We start from the raw sequence: 21257 nt of genomic DNA on the forward strand, positions 1-21257 counted from the left end.
ATATTGCAAGTCCAGCTATAATTGAGTTGAGCAAAATATTATTTAATATTTTAGATTGATTCAAAGTCTTTAATGTGAGTAATAACTTAGGCCTAGTTTATTCAAAGAAATCAGGTATTTATAAAACCTTTTGATGTTTTTCATCATTGAAAGACATTCTTCATATATTGAAGTGCATGTGTTAATGTAATTTTTCATTAGTAGTAAAAATATCAAATAGTAAGAAGTTAGCTACAAAACTTGCCTATAAAAAGTATAAACAGTCATAGAAAAGTTATAAAAGTATTCAATATAAAAGAATATTTATAAAACTGATATAAACAACATATGTACAGCATAAGATCAAAGTTACATTACATACAATTGTATGAAAAATGATATGATCGATCACTTAAAACTTAATTTATACACAAATAGTGATTTTAATAAAAATTGGTACGAGATCATTATGTATTTGAATTTACTGAATATACTTAGTAAACAACAACTAAGATTGTGCAGTTAATTTTACTGCTCTCATTCAATATATCTTCACACTTATTAACAGCGATACTGACATTTCTGCTATGTAAAAATTAGAGTTTGAATTTTCACCGGCAAGTTTTTTACATAAATCTATTTGATAACATTTCAGTAAAACATATACATTCCTAATGCAACTTTCTATTTTTATATTGCAAAACAGAAGGGGGAAGCCTACTTTAGAGGATTAAAAAAATCGATTTTTTTGCAAAAATGTCTTTCTAACCTCGATTTTCCATTTTTCTGATTTTTTCTAATTGGTGGAAAAGATAAAAAAAAAAAAATTAACGTCCTGTCGAAACGAGAGGAGGTTTCTTCTAGTTGAACCTGAAAAACCGTAGAAAAAGTTATAATTAAGCCAATTTTTAAACAACACAAAGTAAAATTATTTCCAAAAAAAAAAATTTAAGTTGCAAAAAAATGTTGTTTTTCTCACTTTTTTTTTTAGATTTGTTAGGTTTAACTAGAATCTATACTATTGAAAATATACATTTGTTTTGTTTTTTTTTTTTCTTTGTTTCTGATGAAAATTGTGACCTGCATCTTCCCGCGACATGACAAAATGGACAAAATGCTTGTGCCCGGCATATTGTGACATATTTTAATGAAAAAAAAAATGAGAAAAATGTTGGAATATATAACAATAAAACCTAAAAGTTTCGTTTCAATTCAATATTTATTTCCTTCAAAAAAAAATAGATTTTTTAGAGCAGGCTTGCCCCCCTGACGTAAATTCAAATTCAAGAAACCAATTCACTTTCGAAACACCCTTGGTATAACTAATTCAACATTTATGAGCCAATTTTCTATGGTATGGTATGTTACCTGTCTCTTGGGAGTCACGAAATTGTCAAAACGCCTTTGCTGTTCAATCGAATTTCACACAACTCTAACTTTTAAAACTCTCCAAATGGCACAAATGTCAAAATATACCAATAACACACGACACTAGTTTCCAAGTCAAAGTTCAAGCACAAACTGTTGCAAACTGACAATCTGCAACTGTTTGAACTTTTACGACGTGAAGTCGTCTAATGTTATATTTTGACATATGTGACATTTGGAGGTTAGGTTGTAACATCGAGTTCGTTAAGGTGCGTCCACACCTAACGAACGAACACGAACGAACATAAAAGAACGTACCAGAACGAACGGCAACAGCAAAGTGTGGACGCCACAACGATCACGAACGAACATAAACAAACATGGCGAGCAATGTTCCGCAACTTGTCGGTACATCAAAGGGAATTGTTCGTTCATGTTTGAACTCGTATGTGCAGTGTGGACGCTACCAAGAATGTAGACAAACATTTTTCTTTTTTGATGTTAAAATGTGTTGTGTTTATTATAAGATATTGCTGTTATTGACAAATTTTGAGAATTTGATGACTTTAAATAATTTTGCTCTTTCCTGCCAGTTTAAATAATAAATCTGACGTTTCACGGTACATCCTCGAACAAAAAGAGCCCTCACTGCTTTGGGGCGTTTGTTTGGAATTATACGCGTTCGTTAGATATTTTTAATCTGCGCATATTATTCAGCATGTTCGTTCGTTAGGTGTGGACGCACCTTTTGTATTTTCTTGTTCGACATGTTTGTCCGTGTTCGTTCGTTAGATGTGGACCTTTAACGAACGAACAGTAGCATCTTTTATTTGAAAATTGGCCCCATAATGATAAATTTTAAAATTCATTAAAAAGGTAAAATGATATGTTTAGTATTTAAAACAATCGGATAATTACCTGGATCTGGTAATTACCTTGTATGGATAAAAAAAACATTAACTACAAGATGGTATTAGAAAATAACTATAAAGTTATTGACTGGTAACTATAGCTTAGTATTAGTTTTTTCTATTAAAGTGACCGCACTTAAAATTAGTTATGGCCTAATTTAATATCAAATTATCATTTTAATTTCAATATTCTCAAGTAAAAATTGTGGCAAACTATGTCAATATTATAGAGGATCAGATTATCTTAAATTAATTAAAACAAAATATTATAAAAATTACCGAATTCTATAAAAACTCAAGCAAAGTTCCAAATTAAATTTTCTTCATTTTAGATGTATCTCATGTACTACATAAGAATTGTCTTATGCCTTAAATAGATACATGTAGATCATGTAATTATTATGAAAAATTCATTATTTAATATTGTTTAAAATTTATAACAAATAAATTAATTGGTTCATGGGAGAAACCCTTTACATTCAATTCAACAAAGCAAAATAATATGATTAAAAGTTTATTTAGAGTTTGAATATGGAATAATTGTAAGTAGTTTTGATTCAGTAATTGTGTCATTAGTTATAAAATTTTTATTTTACTACTTCAAAATCCGAAATTATAATATTTTGTTTTAAAAGCAAATGTAATAAATGGAAAGGCAGTGGCAGCTTATTTCAAATTACTGGGTTTTGTCATATATATATATATATATATATATATATATATATATATATATATATATATATATATATATATATATATATATATATATATATATATATATATATATATATATATATATATATATATATCTTACCAAAATATAAGAAAGGAATTGATTCGAGAACTATAAGAGACTCTAAAAAGCAAAGGATCTGACTTCTTTCTTTGAAGTTCAATAGTTGTACCCCAGAAGCAATGCTGCATTTATGTAAAATAATTTTCTCTCTGTTGATATACTGGAAATGGTGCAATTGGTGATGATTCATCTTCATCATAGTAATGATTGTTGGCTTCAGTTTTGCAAGAAATTTCAGCCATTGCACGAGCTGAAAAATAAAACACAAATTGAAGCAGGTGAAGATTGAATCCAGATTAATTAATAAAGAATACCAAAATCATGTAATTTTTTTTTTAAATTAAGGTACGAGAAATGCTTATATTTCAAAATCACACAATTTTGTAATAAAAAATATACTCTACCTGCATTTAATCACTAAATTTTTGTAAATGCTAAATAATTGTGAGTGGCATTTTGCCTTATAGCAAATTGAAATAACTTTCCAGCTTGTGTAAATAATCGACTTAATAATAAACCGTAATTTCATATCATACATATCTTTTATATGGTCAAAATTGTGATATTCGGATAAAGAGATTTCATTCTTTCTTTCTATCATTTATCATAATAACTGTGCATATGAGACAGAGTTAAATTATTTAAATTTTCATATATGTAGAAGTGTAATTTTTCATTTTTAAATACATTTTTACTGATAATGATTGGAAAATCTTAGAATGTGGTGTGTCTGGGCGGCAAGTTGGCCTGCAGAGTAGTGTCCACATGAACACAGGGTATTCTAATATTGTCTAGGGTAGTGTCACCCCTGCGGAAAACTCTGTCTTACAAAAGGAGCTATTATAAACATACTATAATTTTTTTTAAATTAAAGTGTATTAAAAATATGTATACACATGTATAAATCATAAGCATTTATATTTTTCCAGCATAGTGGTTTTAATTGATCAACTAAAAAACTCACATCACTCACACTAATATAATAAGAAAACTCACATTGCTCACACTAATATAATAAGATATCTATTTATTTAATTTACTAACCTGAAAGTGTACTTTTCAATTTGATTTATCCATTTTCATGCAGCATTTAAGTTATTACTATATTTTATTCGATAAAAAATGAATTTAAACTTTCTTAGCTGATGGATCAACTACTGTTACTGTTACTGCAATGTTGAATTTGTGTTAGAACCTACACGCGTGCACGTGAAGAAAAAAATACACAACACAACATTAACGAAAAATAATTAACATTAAGATCAAATCATTAATTAGTATTTTAAGCGAGAAGTTTAGACACTATTCGATCTGACATTCATAAATTATTCGGTACATTGTGAAATACAGTCAACGCTTCCATAACGGATAATGTTGCGCGTTATATTGAAACTCAGAATTAGTACGAATCACTGAATCAGCGCGTTCTATGGAGATCAATATATACAAAAAAAAAAAAAAAAAAAATACAGGGCTGTAGAGTTCTGGTAAAGATATGATAAAAAGACAAACTAAAAATGTGTTTCAACAAAAAAAATCAAGCAGAATTTTTTTTGAAGGACCACGTTCTGTGAAAGACATCTGATACTATTAAAACCGGTATCGTACACAGCTATGATTATATAAACATATTGGCATGCTTATATAAACATATTGGCATGCTTATATAAACATATTGTAAAAGGTAAAATAGTCGTTAATAAAACATATGTTAAAACCTTTACAACAATATTTATAGTTTGCCTATAAAGAAGCTGAATGTACTGTGTGTATAGTTTGCTACATAAAAAAAATAGTTACTAGGGTTATTCGTAGATTGCGCGGAAGGGACCAATAAATAAAAATGGGCTTTAGGCTTTTGAAAAAAATACGTGTTATAGAAGTATCATGATATAGGAAGACTGTCGGAATATCAGCTCCGGCTCGTATGGAAACCGCATTGTAGAAGGGTTGACTGTATATTAGAATAACTTATTAATTCAGCCATTTGACTTGACAATTTTTATAATTTGTAATTATTTTAATTTTAATTGAATCTTATTTGATTAGATATCTGCAACTCACACAAATGTTTGAGAGTTATTTCAAAATAATTTGATAAATTCACAAGAAATTGTTATTTAAAACAAGTATTTAAACTTCTGCTATATTGCATAAAAACTAAAAAAGAAATTTAAGACAAACATTATTTTTTGAACTAAAGAGTCTTTGCATTATGTCTTGAAAACGAATACATGCTTTTGAATATTCAATAGAAGTTTAATTAAAATAATTACCTCTTTTACACTAAGAACTCTTTTGTCCAAAAAATTGACTAAGTTATATAAATTATTCGACAATAAATACGTAAAAGCATTCAATAACAAAAATATAACACAAAAATTGAAATACCAATCAATATGTAATGAACAATGAAAATTTCTGTAATAATTTAACATTTACTTAAATAGATATCAATAGTAAACGTATATCGAAACCTAATAATATTATTTTATACCTGCTACGATTTTACTCATTTCCATAACTTCTTTAGCTAAAATTTGATTAAGCTGCAATAAATGTTCACGTTGGCGTTTCTCATTTGTTGTTACTTGTCCTTCTTGGTTGGTCTGCAACATTTTGGTTTATATTAAAAAAACTAAATATGTATTTTTAATTATGTTTGAATCGATGAAATAGTAGAAGATGTAAGAAATATAAATTAATAGAATTGTAGGTGGCATTTTACCTTAAGACAGGTTTCAAAACCGATACATGTAAATAATCGACTTAATCAACAAGGATTAAGATTTTAACTGTTTATTTCGAAAATACAGTTGAGTTCATTGTGATTGATCTTAAAACTCAGTCCGATTCCCAAATGATGTCTTTCGATTGGTTTTTTGATTTTCAAAATCGGTTCAGTATTTTTGCGAAAACGCGGACAAAAATTTTTAGGCGATCATCTCGCAAACCTAATCAAGGCTCCTCGTTATAGTTTTATCGAATTGATTTTAAATTTTTGCAAATTCAGCAGTCGAGTAGAGAACGTCGACGAAAGTCCAATTTTGACTAATAACTTTACAAATACGACTTTTGATACAAATTTTACCTCATCACCTTTTTTTTCAGATTTTTTCAATCTGAGGATTTTTTCAAATTAAACGACTTGTCGTAGTGCCGTAATATTTATTAAGTATAATTAAAACCAGAAACTCTATCGTCACATCAACTTTTATTAAAATCGTAAAAAAATATTTTTTTAACAATCAATTATGGAGAGACGATCTGATCTGACCTGTATCTTTCAAAAATTAATCACCACGATTTCCAAACTAGTGGTGTATGGCATCGTGCCTTAAGTCAAATTGCTGGAACTTCCCGTACCGTAACGAAATGTTTGAGGAATATTAAATGTTTTCAAATAAATTAGATTCTAATTATAATTCTAATATAAACTGAATTGCAAAGTTGAAATTATTTGTTTAAAGTATATTAGAACTTTAGTCAGAATTAAAATTAATATCTGAAATATTTTAGATATACAAAAAAAAAATCGAAAAAAATTGAAACAAAAATTTTTTTTCCAAAAGCAATTATTTTGTTAAAACAAACAGAAAGTTCTTTGACTCATTCAAATCAGACGCTTAGTTCTCTCAAAAACTGCCTTTTTTGCGTATTTAGCTATGTATCTTCGAAATGGTTGGACCTGCATTTGCCAAAAACTAATCATCTCTTCTCCCAATCATTACAAATTAAATGTTTTTTAGATCATTCAAATCGAACACTCCGTTCTCTCAAAAACTCGATTTGTATTTTATGCACTCTTTGCTCCGTATCTCCGTAACGGCTGGACCTGCATTTGACAAAAACTAATCAGCACATCCCCTTATTAATAGAAATCAAATGTTTTTTGAACCATTCAAATCGGTTGATCAGTGCGTGCGAAAACGTGGACGAAAAAAAATGCGGACATAAAAAAACACACACACATCGTCAAAATCGTTCAAAACGTAAAGAAATGCAAAAAATTTCATTTTCGATTTTCGTCCCATTACTATAACTACCCTACGGGAAGTTAATAATATCTTTTGAATAATTTATGAATTTTTAAAATCAGTTCAATTTTTTTTTACGGAAATGTGAACAATTTTTTTGCACTTTTGTGCAAATTTTAAAGAAACATCTTAGCCGATCGTCTCGAAAAGCTAACAAACGCGATTGCTGATCGAGTTGATATGAGATTCATATTATAATATAATAATTTTATTTAGATTATAATTTTTTGAAATTGGTGCAGGTCATTTTGCGAAAACTTCGTCACATACACAAACTTTTTCCAAACGATTCGGAACGACGTGACGCGGAGAAAGCATAAAAGTAAGTTAGATTTTCTGGTGAAAACATAAATTTCTTATTCGGAAAGTTAATAATACAAAAATGAAATAAATTAAATTGGAAGTAACATACAGTGTTGTTGGCTGTTGGAGTTATTGAAGTAGTTGATAGCATTTTTCGAATAGATTCTGCTTTTTGCTGACGCCTTTCTAATTCTTCAGGTGTTAGTTCAGGCGCCTATAACAAATAAGAACATTATATTAAATGTTTAAATCTATATTATTACAAGCAAATGCAATATTAGTCATTCATTTAATATTCTTATATAAACATGTGTAATAAGTTTGCAGGTGATTCTTCATTTTTGTGTTCATTGATTGTGAATTGTAATAAGAACAATGAATTATATTAATACTAACCTTCTCTGGTATGTATCTTTCCGGTATCAAAATCTTGCTAGGGGCTGCCAGCAGCTTATCAATTGTATTATCAGAAAACCTTGAATCTTTTTTCACTGGAACATCACTACTGGTCTCTTTATCAGCAACAGAATCGGAGCATAAATTGTCATCAATTTTTTTCTCATTTGAAAAATATTTACCATCAGCTGCTAGTTTAGAATCTTTTGAGTGATAAGTGTAAGAATCATCATCACAAACATTTTTATCACTGAAAGTTCTAGTGTGTAAATAGTCCTTACTTGTTTCTATAAACTCTGGTTTTCTTGATGAGGAAATTGGTGTATCATCAAGAGCGGATGATCTTGTTTTTGAAACATAATTTTCCGAACCATAATCAAATTTATTATAAAACAAATTTTTTGATGAGAAATTATCATCTTGTTTGAGAGCGCTCTTAGTATTCTTAGAAGAATAAGTCATGTCCATATAATTGTCATCTTTATTAGAATTAGGAGTAAGATAATTATATTTTCGTTCAATACTATCAGAAATATTTGTATTTCTGTATGTAATTTTTTGATCGGCATTATTCACATAGCTCGAACCATACATATAATCACCGTTGTGGTTTTTGGAGTAAGATGTATTTGACAATAATAATTCTGAATCTTGAATTGTCGATCTAACTAGATCAGGTGCATTAGAATTCGAGCCTGATGAAATAATTGTTGTTGAATCATCTGCAGATTTAGTTCTGAGTGCTCTTTCCATATCTAAGTCGTCGCACGCTCTGTAGTCATATTGCTGAAATAGTAAGCAATAATATGAATTTTAGCATTAAAATAAATTTTCTTTTTTGGTATTTACAATGTTCATTAAATTAAAAATGTTGATTTCAAACCACACTTAAAAAGTATGTATAAATGTAGAAATAACAAGTTGGTATTGGTATTTTGCCTTGCGGCAAGTTATATGAACTTCCCGATATGTGTAAATAATCGAATTAATCAATAAAAAATAAATTAATTTATGAGTGATTAAAATGTATTGTTAGTGGATTTATTACACATAATTGAAGACGAATGAACACGTTAACTCAGAGTATTTTTTAAAAGCAAATTTTCACAAATCAAAGATTTTTATAATTGAACCAGTTTCCATAGGACTTTAATGGTTTAGTATGTTCATTAAGAAGTCGATAAAAAATCTAATTTTGACAAATGACAAAAAAAAACGATACTGATTTTTGCAAACTTTGATGAATTTTTAAAGTTAAACAAGTTGCCTTAGGGCCGTAATATTTGAGTATAATCTATAAGACTATGGTATCTACCGTCAAAAAAAAATCATAAAAACCGTCGAAATCGTCGGCCCGAAGCGATCTTTACCAAAAACTAATCAGCACGACTCCCAACCAATTTCTTTCGAACGGTTTTTGAATTTTAATAATCGATTTAGAATTGCGGGCTAGAAGTATTATTTTGCCTTATGGCAAGTTGCTTTGAATTAATTAATATTTGAATTAATCGTTGTAGTTTCTCATACTAAGATGCCCTACAGCAACTGGTATACTTATAAATCAGTCATAAATTAATATATTAATTTCTTATTGATTAAGTCGAAGTTTTACACATGCCGAGAAGTTTTTGCAACTTGCCGTAAGGAAAACTGCCATGTGATATACTATTGCAGTTTATTCAATTTGGGAAAATTTTGTTCGATAAATCGTCGACAAAAGGTCAAAAATGGGCTCACACACATAACACTTTTTCCAAATTTAGCCTCAACAAACAATTCAGAATGACTTGAAGTGTCGAGAAAACATAAAATTAGCAAGTTGTAAAAGCAAATTACTCCTTAGGAAAGTTAATTGTATATCAAAACATAAATAAGCAATATTAGTACTGCTAACCTCTTTACTATAGCTTAAGTCTGTGGTGCCACCATTGCTGTAGGATCCATCCATATTAGCAACTCCTTTCATATTGATATCATTAGTTGGAGCTGTGTAATGTCTCCTCTTCTCTTTAGGCACTTGTCTCTTATGAATCATGACTTCACTCTTTGAGTTGTATTTATCTTCAGTTTTCACATCATTGATATTGATCGTACTTATTATGTCTTTAGCTGCTTGACTATGGAAAACTGGTGACAATTCAGCAGATTTGCTAAGGCTAACAATGGATTCACATTTTGACAAATTCTTGAGATCACGAGATCCATACAAATTCTGCGAAGAAGGAAATTCCGATTTTCCATACAAATTTTGTGATGATGAGAAATGGTCCGCGGAATTATATTTACTAAGTATCAAATTATTTTCGTTTAGTAGATCTCTAGATGATAAATTGTCTGATGAATAATTATTGGATGTGTATATGTTATTGGAAACACCGAGAAAACTGGTTGATGCATTCGAGGGATAGTTGGAATTATTTATTGCATTGCGACTGTATTGTTGTGCGTATGAGTAAGGTCGTTGCTGGTTCGAGGATGATATTGATGTTAAATCATTTTCAAAAACAGACTTAGGACGATTTGTTTCTTCTTCCATAACCTAAAACAAAAATGGTTTTCTCGAATTATGTAACATACATTAAATTAAAATCATAATTCATAATGTAAATGATTTGTAATTTTTTTTTTCAAATAAAAGCAAATATTAATTTTGATCATTTTATTAGAGATGCCTTGAATTTTACTTACATGATCCAAATTACTTGTGTAATTCCATGATTGAGTTTTTTCATTTCGATCTCGGTGTCTTCGTTCACTTTCTCGTTTTACGATCCGCACAGTTTTTACTTCCGATCTCTCCTGAGAATTTGCATTCAGGGCTCCTATAATAATTTAATTGAACCATAATAAATATAAAGCATAAAATATTTTATCACAAAATAATTCTGAATCAGTCGCTTACCCAAAGCTTTGTTTTCAGAACCACTATCTTCATCATCCTCCACATTTCTACTCTCAACATTTAAATTGCAGCCATTATTTGACGTTGTATTGTTTATCATGTTCTTGTATAAATTATTTTTTGTTTGTTCATCGCTTTCGATATTGATACCATGTTCCAATGTAATCATCAAATCTAGGTCCGTTTCTAGCCATGTAGCTTGAGGCCGCTTCTTTATAGATGCATTTGCTAAAAAAAAATATTACAAAAAAAGTATAAAAACATTTAAATCTTTGATTTTTTGTAAATTTAAACATATACGTAAGAAGGTTATTAATTTCGAATTAATTTGGAAAATTGCTTAGTTTTATTAGAGCTTGTATATTTATAAATTAAAAGTGATCTAATTGCTATTGCTTGGGTGAAGTGACTAGGGTGGATGCTGAGCACGCCATTATGGAGTGCAAAAAATGGGTAAAGGGTAGGCAAGAACTATGAAGGGAGATAGTAAGGAGAAAAATCTCCCTCCCAATCAATTTTATAACATTATTGACTATCAAGATCATGAAAAAGAAAGGAAACTGGATCGGACCTATATTGCAAAATAAGTGACTGCTGTAGGACGTCGTCGAACGTAAAATAGAAAGACTAAAAGGACTAGGAAGAAAACGAATGCAGATGATTGATGATTTACGCGAGAAAAAAAATACAAAGAACTGAAAGCTGAAGCACAGAATCGAAAAGCATGAAAGTAGAAAATTGGAAATACGAATAATAATAATAATATGAAGAAAGAGAAAAGGAATCATTGTTTTGTGAAGCTCTCCTTCGGGCAGAACAGTACTTATTATTATGTGATTAATACAACAAACATACTCACATGTTAAAGTCTGTTTAGGCAAGACATCTCTATCAACATATTGTGATCTATCTGTCAACTCACGTACAGCTAAACTCAATTCTTGTCTCTGTCTTTGGATGTCACCGACTACTTCTTGCACACGCCTTAGTTCTAAAATTATATTATTAGTGTTATAAAGCACACAAACTAACTCCTAAATCGTACATTTTACACAATATCAACTCCTAAACTCTAATCTTCAAAATATAACATTAGTTCTACTTCTTGCAATGTGTAATTTTGTTGCAAAAATAAAATCGGCGTGAAGTCGAACTTTTGTGCTATTTGGAGGTAAAACTAGTTGCTCTGTGACTTTCAACTCATGCAAATACTCAAATTAAGGTAACTATTTGATTCAAAAATTGGTCCATAAAAATATTATATAATATTCATTTTTTATATTTATATAATATAAGTTTTATAGAATATTATAAAGTAATCAGTAAGTACTAACCCGATTCAAGTAAGGCTGTTGCTCCTCCAGCATAGGGCACACTATCAGTTTGATTGTTGCTAGTTCCATTAGTGTTGCTATTCATGTTACCCATAAACAATAGTTGCTGTTGAGAACCGTTATTGGTTTTGGATTCTTGAAATCTGTGAGTCATTACTCGTAACTCATCTTCAGCTCTTGAGTTCGCGGACAACGTATTTTCTAATTTCTGACACAAAACAAGTAACAAGTTAAAGTTTTTATGTTAAAGTTACAACTAAAATTATTAGCAACTAATTTATCTAAAAATTTGAACTGAAAATTAACTAATCTCATCTAAAAATTAAAAAATAGGCTATCAGTATCATCATTTAACTAGTTAACTGTGATTGATGAATATACTTGTCATGACTCGATTCTGACGAGCGCGACACACTTAACTCGTTAATAAACATAAAGGTTTAACTATAGCAACTATTTAAAATATAGATATCAAAATTTTTCTCCACTGTTACCTTGGAATTATTCACCAAGAGCTCCCGAACTTTAGTCAGTTCTCGTTCCAAAGCCCTCTCTTGTTCCCTGGCTTTTTCCAGCAACTCGGCTCTCCCAGCAGCAGAATTCATAGTACTATGAGTCTGCTTCAATTGTTGACCCTGCTGCATACGTGTCTTTAAGCTTGCCAAAGCCCCTCGAAGCGATTCTTCATCTTTGCGTAGTCCTTGTAAAGTATTTGATTGCTCGCGAAGTTGGTCGCTATACTCTTGAAGTTGCCGCATTTTATTCTAGTAAAAAAATAGGTATAAGAGGCATTTTCCCTTAAAAAAGTGACATAAATTTCCCAACATGTGTAAATAATCGACTTAGACAATGAGATATCAATATATTAATTTATGAGTGATTTGTAAGCATACCGAATTGCCGTAGAAACTATTACAAAGTTTTGCAATATTTAGTATGTAATTCTTTTTAATAATTTGTTAAAAATTGCAAAATTATTACTAATTAATTTTTATAAGGCCAATTTATAAATAAACATTACAGTTGGGTTATACTCACATCCTTATCACTATTTCTCTGAGTTCAGGCATGAAAATAATAATAATATCATAATAAAATGCATTAATATTATATTGATATATACTAGGATATTATATAAGGCCGGTTCTCCCTTGAATGCGACGAATGCGAAAAATGCGGGCGCACACCTTAGGGACGCCAAAACAAGATTCGGATATAAAATTTGTAATATAGTTTTTTTTTTTTTCAATATCAAGAAATATATAATTCTTCTGCATGTTTCACTAATCGCTAATTTAAACGCTTAAACGCTAGAAATTTAAGCTAGAAAAAAAAAGCATGTAGGTGCCGAAGAAATTTCAAATTATTTCAAGTTAATTTCAAAAACGAGTTTTCAAATAGCATCTATATCTATATCTATAATATTTTCTTTGGTAATACAAATATTACTAACTTGCAATTGCTGCTCATCCACGTTAGCACTATCCCAATATTTTTGTTCTTCTTTCATCAGCCTTCTTTCTTCCAGCCTCTGATTAAACTCCAATTTATCATTCAAATAACCGCCATTATGTCGTTGGTTTGTCGGTTTAGCATTTCCTTTATAAAGAGCTCCCAGCTTGACCATATTGTCCACTAGATTGACCAAGGGTTTACCTTTCTCGTACTGCTTCTCCAGCTCGAGCAAATGGTGTTTTAGAGCGTTTAATTTTTGCAAGTTTTCTTCACGCTGCTTGGAATCGTCGATCGATTTTCCGAGACGACTCTGTGAAAATCACATGTGATATGATTTGAACATGAGTGAATTTGTTATTATTATAAAATATATAAAAAATACATTGGTACATCAGTGTTAGTCAACCAAATAATTATTTTGCTCAGCAGCTACTGGCCCAGTTTCGGGTTATTGAGGTGGTTATGAAAAAACTGGTACAATAAAATTAGGAATCATTAGTATACCTTAGTTCTTGCAAATAAAATGCAGTGATTAAGACGTAAAATGTGATTCTAAACAACCTGGTGTTAATAATTAATACGTCTAGAGTATTCTTACAGCGTAAGAACTATATAAAATAATGAGATGATATCAAATACATAAATATTAGAAGTGTTATATATTAGTTTGCTCTGAATCATTTATGTTGCTTGTCAATTTAATTTTTTATATCAAAAATATAAGTTGATTAATCTCCATACTACAGCGTGTTGCTAAGATGCAAAGTCATGTATTTCATATTAGATCCAAATAAATTATTTATAATCATGTTCATTTAATAAATATGCCAAAAAAAGCGTTAAGCTTTTGGCTTCATTTATCAGCAAAAATATTTAATTTAACCCGCTCGCTACGACCGTCGCCAATAGGCGACATCTGCTTGACAACCTTTTTTAGGAGTGTCGTAATCATTTTGTTTTAAAATAAATTTTAATTTGTTTTTGTGATTTTTAGTTTTTTTCAAGTGCAATTTTCAAATACATTTTATGTGAACAAAATATGTTGTGTTTTTCGCTCATACAGCAATATCACCCCCGTGTCAAACCTTCTCGTAGCGAAAGGATTAAAAGATATTATTTATCACATTTATTGATCTAAGTAAAAAATACTTATAAAAGCTTATTCTATTAGTGTGTGAGTTGCTCCAAAATACCATTCACCAGAAGCAATAACCTATATGAAGAATTTCTGAAACCTGATATTGATGTATTTTACTGCAACACTGCTCGACCGCTCTTGCTGTTGCTGCATTTTGTCTCCTCAATTGAATCAACAGAAGAACTAATTCCTCATGTGTACGCCCCAACAAATCACCAGCAGATACATTTAAATGCTAATACAAATGACGTAATTACTAAACATAAATGTCATTGTTATCTATGTTACAAAAAAAAATAAAACTGACAAAATGTGATCATTATATAATTGTAATCATAGCGCTATTCAAAACTTGCACGATGGCATCATTTAAAAATACTCACCCTATTTATCTGGTCCCGATCAATAAAGTTGAGATCATCGACTTGACTTCCTGATCTTCTCAGTCTCGACCAATCTTCGCCAGTTCTGCTCAAATAATTACTATCATACTCTCCATGATTTGTGCCCAATAAATTATCCCTGGAACCATATTCTGCGTCTACAAACATTTCCCTGGAACCATATTCGGCGTCGTAGTCCCTTATTAATCCCTGTTTACTACCGTACCTGTCTTGATCTTCCTTGTACATAAATTTACCACTATTTGGATCTGAGTTTATCAGATCGCTGTCATATAAATTTCTCGAATAATATTTGTCGTAATCAGTTTTTGTTGTTGAATATTCATTTCCATTAAGTTTTTGTGTATATTTATCCGTTTGTAATAAAGTTTCTTGACTTAGTCTTAATCTAGGGCTGACCGCACGCATTGGTAGCGTTGATGCTTTTGGGTATACCCCTAATTTGTTGGTGAGAGACGCTGAAAATAGAAATTCAAGTAAATGAGATATGATAATGATCTTCAATAGCAGGACTGACAGCAGTTATGTCAATATAAACTAAGAAAATAAGAGCCATCAAATACTGTTTTTAAAATGGCTATAAGACTAGTTTTGTGCAATGCATCGAGATCAGAACCGTTATGTTCAATTCCTAGATTATGTCCAAAAGTTCATAAGTATTTGTAAAAATACAATACTCACAACAATATAGCATAAATTTCATTATAAAATAACTTTGGAAAATAAGAATTATGACCAAAAATAAAAACATAATCGCCGACAATCAAATTAATATATATTTTTGGCTTAGCGTTACCACTCTGAGAACAAAATAATTATCACAATGTTTAGTATCTTCAGAAACGAGAAAAATAATAAATTTAAGTGAAATATTTTTAAAGAATTGTGCGGAAATGTGTTCTTACCTTTTGTGTAAAACGTGCATTTGATGCTTACAATATGACCTGAACTAAACATGCACATTTTCATATAATTCATCAAGAAAAATAGTCAATACTGAAATGACTTTACAATATAATGATTACAGTTTTATATACACATGAAACTATGGATTTATTTGTATTTACACAAAATTCTTTGGAAAATATAAAAATATACAAAAGACAAATGTGAATGAATACACAATAATGAATCATGAATATGATTTTTGCTGCAACAAAAAAAAACTTTTGTAACGTCTAATATAGTTGTAAATGTTATAGTATTAGACAATCAAACTCTTGCATTTTGCCATATCGCTTGAGGGTCGATACTGTGTTTTAAATATATAAAAACCGTCATTTTAAACATTCGACAATTTTAAATAAAGTTCTTATAACATTACAACGATAATAAACGTTTAACTTATATTAGAAATGGTCTTAATTATTTTAAAAAAAAGTAAACTGAAAACATAATAACCTACCCTAACCTTCAAGGAGCCCATCCGGTGATAACTGTGTTTCACCTTTCCGTTCCGCCAAAGCCACCGATTTATCATCGGACGCGCCGCCGCCAATTGTATTACCGCCAGTTTTGGACGCCCCAATAGCGTCATTCTTCACTAAACCACTCGACATCCAATCCCATTGCCTCAATTTCTCTCTATCTACATAATCAAAGCTTTTTAAATTGTTATGACGGTTTTGTAAAGTTTCATAAACTCCATCATCGCTAACGTTGTTAACAGCAAGTTGGACATACTCGTCCTCAATAACACCTGAGGAACACCTAGTCCTTTTGTTTCTGCTTGTAGCTAAGCTATCATTGACATAAGTAACTCCTCGAGATAATCTCGACTTTGTTTTATTTTGCTTTGAGTCCTTTTGATCGACAAGTCCGTCAAGATCGTCCAAAGATCTAGCGTGTCTTACACTGACGCGTCTTAAACTTTCCCGTCTCAAACTTTCCCTCCATATAGCATCCTCTTCCCAAGGAACATCTCCTTCGTCTTGAGGTTGTATTAAATTTTCCCTGCCTACGCTTTGTAACAACATATCCACTATTGAGGATGAAGTTTGAAACGAATCTACAGTATGCAAATGAAACCCTTGATCATGTGCTTGTACTACGCACTTATCGTGCTTTAAAAACAAACTCGTAGAATCTTCTTTAGCAGATTTAATGCGTTTTAAAGTATCACTTTCGTAAATATTGCGTTTGTCAACGTTGTCATGTTTGTTTAAAAATTCCATTGAAGCGCATCTACTTTCTTCCATAAGATTATCGCTTGTAGAACATTCTATTTGTTTACTCTTATCGCTATGAGGCGACGCCACATCTTGATTGGAACTCATCCTAGAAGCAATATCGGAATAATAATATGGAGCAGATTGTTCTGAAATATTACTATTATTTCGGCTATGTAAAGGTGTTGCTTGTTGCAAATCCAAATGACTTAAAGACGATCTTACATCTGTTTCACAATCAGTTCTATCTCTATCACCGCAGTTTGCATCATGTAGAGATAAATTCTTTTCTCTCAAAGATACCACATGACTTTTAGAGTTCGTATCATCTCTTTCCTCTAGAGAGTCATAAAAGACCCCTTGACTATTTGTAGAGAGATCTGTATTTCTAATTTCTAAGTTTTCATAATACTGCTCATCAGGTACTTGTGCTATACTTTGTTCGTTATCACGCCACCCAAACGGTGCTGGATACATTTCTTTTCCATACATAAACTCATTATTTTGAAGATCCTTCAGATATTGATCCAGGTCTACAGATTCTATAATTTCATCAAATGTACTGTGGATGGACGTGATCTCACTAACATTTTCTTCGCTTAAGGGTCTTCGTTTTAGTCTATTAGCTTCATGATCTGAACCTACAGCATCGTCTGTATCGCTTGTAGTTCTGGAATCATCATGCTTCTTAACGCCTTCTATATATAACTTGTTGTCCACACTATAACGACTTAGGCAAGTGTAGTCAATGTCTCCGCTGCTCCATTTCAATTTATTACTAACCATAGGCTCCTGCAAACTGCTTCGACTAGTTTTGTGAGATTGTTTTGAATGCAAATCTGCGTCAGAGCAATATTCTCTACTCAAATTTATACTGGAGTTTGAGCTCAAATCCTCATTTGGTGGTAGAGATTTAGGAATAGGAGGTGGTGATACTATTTCGCTATCAGAACTATCTGGAAATTCATTTTGGGATACGCCTAAATAATATGAGGCTGGTCTAAAAGTATCGGATAAGCTGAATCTAGGATGGCATGGCGTATCTAGGCTATCTAAATCTCTGGATGCCTCATCATCCGCGTCGGAACTATCTGAGAGAATAGTATTTTGATGTGAAGCTTTGAGAATATCGGGTAATTCCCCGCGCGTCTTGAAATATTCATTATTATGCTTTTTGATAGTTTTAATATCATGATATTTTTTCACTTGAACTTTTTTAGTAGTTTTGGAGTTCTTAATAATTTCCGGTTTCTTTTCGCCAGTTTTTAATTGACATAATTCCATATAGACTGGTTCAAGTTTACTTGTTGCTACCATCATTTCGTAAGGTGTATCACCGAAACTATTATCACGGTCTAAAGAGCCATATAGGGTAGAGCTATTACTCAAACCTTGTGTCATTTCAACATAAGGACTTTCCTCAGTATCTGACAAAGCTAAATTTTTCAAACTTTCTGTTAGCTGTGTGGACTCTGTACTTTTCCTGGGACTCATTGGTAAATAATGATCCTCAGCCATTACAGGAGTAAGACAATGTACGTCATCTTGCTTCTCTAGAGATCCATCACCAGTTGGTGTAACGTCTGTATCATTTCCTAAAATTTCATCGATATCTCCGTCAGTGTATGTGGTTTCATTTTGATCATCTTCCACGTCTTTACTTTGTACATTATTTGATAAATCAAAGCTGCCGCTTTGCATCTTCAGTAATGTAGAAATGCTTTCATCTTGAACATTAAGTGTTATTAGTGAAGTAGTCTTTGTATCAAACTCTGCCGCATTTGATTTCTTAGACATACGGCTATTTTGCGTGTACACAGGAACGTAGTGAATGTTTAATGCTTTATTTTGGTTAACTTCTTGTTTTGGTAATTTTTTTAATTCATGGCTTTTACGCGGCGTTTGCCCGGTGGCGAATTGTAATTCTTTATTAGTATTAAAGACATCATCAGGGTATACGTGTGATTTGCCATCAGTTACTGAAATGCTACTCTTATCTGATGCATAAGAATTAGTTCGAGACGGCGGCTTATCGCCGGAAACGCCGTCACGGGAAGTTCTTGGCGGTAAGTTATCGCTACTACGCCTTTTGGCCGAAACTACAGATTCATCGAATAATCTACAACGCGATGCAACAGTTTCGTTATTATTATCTGATTTGGTATCGTTCGTTAACGCTTTGCCGGTGCCGCAGCAAGCGGTACACAACGGTCCGGCGGCGTTTGAATCGACGCAAACCGTACAAGACGCGACGGCGACGGCGGCGGCGGATGTTCGGAAACGCTTCCGAACTTTTTCAATGGAGTTTTTAGGTGCGTCTCGGCTGGCGGTTTATTGGCGGCGCGCGATCTATTATCGCCCGGTGGCTTCGGCGGTTTATTATTTGTTGAAGTAGATTGGTGGTGATTTGTGCTAGTGGTGGTGGTAGTGAGGGGACTACTCGTGCTTCCTGCCTGCCATCCATCTGATCCAAACAGTTTTTATTTTGTGATTTTAGTTTTATACACCAGAATAGAAGGAAGGAAATCGCGACGTCGTCAAATCAATCACAGATTAAAATTTTTGTATCATATATTATGTTTATTCGTCAAGCTAATGCAGAAAAAAATAATTTGGCTACTTAGCATCACATGATTAACGCTATCGTAAAAAATAATTGTGTATTCAATAGCTTCTTGTCACGTTACAAAATACCTATTTTTGAATGATATAAGATGTTTATAGAAGTTTTAGGTTAGCCAAATTATCTCATTACAATTATATTATTAACGAATCTACATAATATTATAAACACATCTTCTAATAAGCAATTGTTTGAAAACATTGCAAGATCCCTGTCTATTAACCAATTTTATTTCTATATATACAATAGTTTTTTGAAGTCATGTTTTGGTTGAAACAATCTGTTTAGAAAAATTTGATATTTGAATGCAAAGTACAACTATAGTTAAAAATAATAAAAAATACTTTAACATCAAAATGTACTAAAATGCTTGTTATAGCACAGAATGAAAATTCAAACTCAAAATAAACATATTCATAATATATAATGTTCTTTTGCTTCAAATAGTATAATGTACTGTTTTCAATCAAAATAGTTTTTGTTCTAAAAAGCAATAGAAATAACCCAATAACTATTGCAATTACAAAATGCCAAAATAACAGTAAAATATATTCAAAAATCAAATGATCGAAATAGGAATAGGAATTAATACCTGAACCATATATTGATATAGTCGTTCTGGATAAAAAGGTCTGTTTAGGTTTTTTTATTATTAATACTAATTCCTGATAATTTTATAAATAATATGTATCTTTATAGGAATGTATGCATAATTAAAATATTTGATATATAAATCATGATTTTGAAAAACAACTAAACCAAATAACATTTTATTTTTTACCCATTATGACTAATAACTCTTGAATTAATTTCACACCAATAACCAGAACCAAGTTAATTGAAATGAATGCATGCATATTGTGGAATTAGAATTGTCTAGTGTAATTTGTGCGATGAGTGAACTAAAAACTAAAACATTTAAATTTATAATACATATTAAAAAATAATTGGTTAGTGTTTCACCAAATGACCCCAAAAAACATAAATAGTATTACTAAATCATTCGAGATTCCCAAGAAGCAGGCAGGAAGTGAGCCTAACACTATTTTTATTATCTTTAACTAATTGATATTATATATATATATATATATATATATATATATAGATATATGCACAAGGATACATTTACATACGACATTATCAATTTTACAATTATTTATAAATGTATATACAATAAACATATAATAATATTCATTATGCATACAATAAATCTATCAATAAATAAATTTTATATGGCAGTTAGATAAAAAGAATGTTGCTTTTAAAAAAAATGTATTAGTTTTAAATATGTAACAGCACCTAAAGTGCATTTATGCAAATCTGGCAATCGATTTCAGTAGTTCAATTTTAAACATTAATTAATATCTGTCACAACTGTTTAATAACAATAGCAAAAAGTTTATCATTTATGTAAAGTAAAAATATAAATAATAGCCAAAAAAA

The 21257-nt window shown here is 30.8% G+C and overlaps 2 protein-coding genes across 4 annotated transcripts in view; both read right to left on the reverse strand.

Annotated features, from left to right (window-relative positions):
• Positions 1-693: 693 nt before the first annotated feature.
• Positions 694-15481, reverse strand: LOC113378132 (the record flags this gene model as incomplete). Of its 3 annotated transcripts, none has more annotated exon segments than XM_026618655.1 (14): positions 694-849; positions 3073-3304; positions 5552-5663; positions 7504-7608; positions 7791-8576; positions 9685-10329; positions 10479-10612; positions 10693-10920; positions 11552-11683; positions 12027-12234; positions 12521-12790; positions 13480-13791; positions 14717-14854; positions 15003-15481. In XM_026618655.1, coding segments are annotated over 13 exon segments (3671 nt in total), but the record flags the coding sequence as incomplete, so codon positions are not given.
• Positions 15482-16429: 948 nt separating this feature from the next.
• LOC113374658 overlaps positions 16430-21257 on the reverse strand; it is a 25689-nt gene continuing 20861 nt past the window's right edge. The window contains exons 25-26 of the mRNA XM_026614634.1: positions 19430-19655; positions 16430-19310 (exon numbers count right to left, since the gene is read on the reverse strand). Of these exons, the coding sequence (XP_026470419.1) occupies positions 16430-19310; positions 19430-19655 (3107 nt within the window). The remainder of the gene's footprint in view (positions 19311-19429; positions 19656-21257) is intronic.

The sequence above is a fragment of the Ctenocephalides felis genome, unplaced genomic scaffold, assembly GCF_003426905.1.
Source record: "Ctenocephalides felis isolate EL2017-DRISC unplaced genomic scaffold, ASM342690v1 CF-g0.4_SCAFFOLD_01886, whole genome shotgun sequence".
Classification (NCBI taxonomy): domain Eukaryota; kingdom Metazoa; phylum Arthropoda; class Insecta; order Siphonaptera; family Pulicidae; genus Ctenocephalides; species Ctenocephalides felis.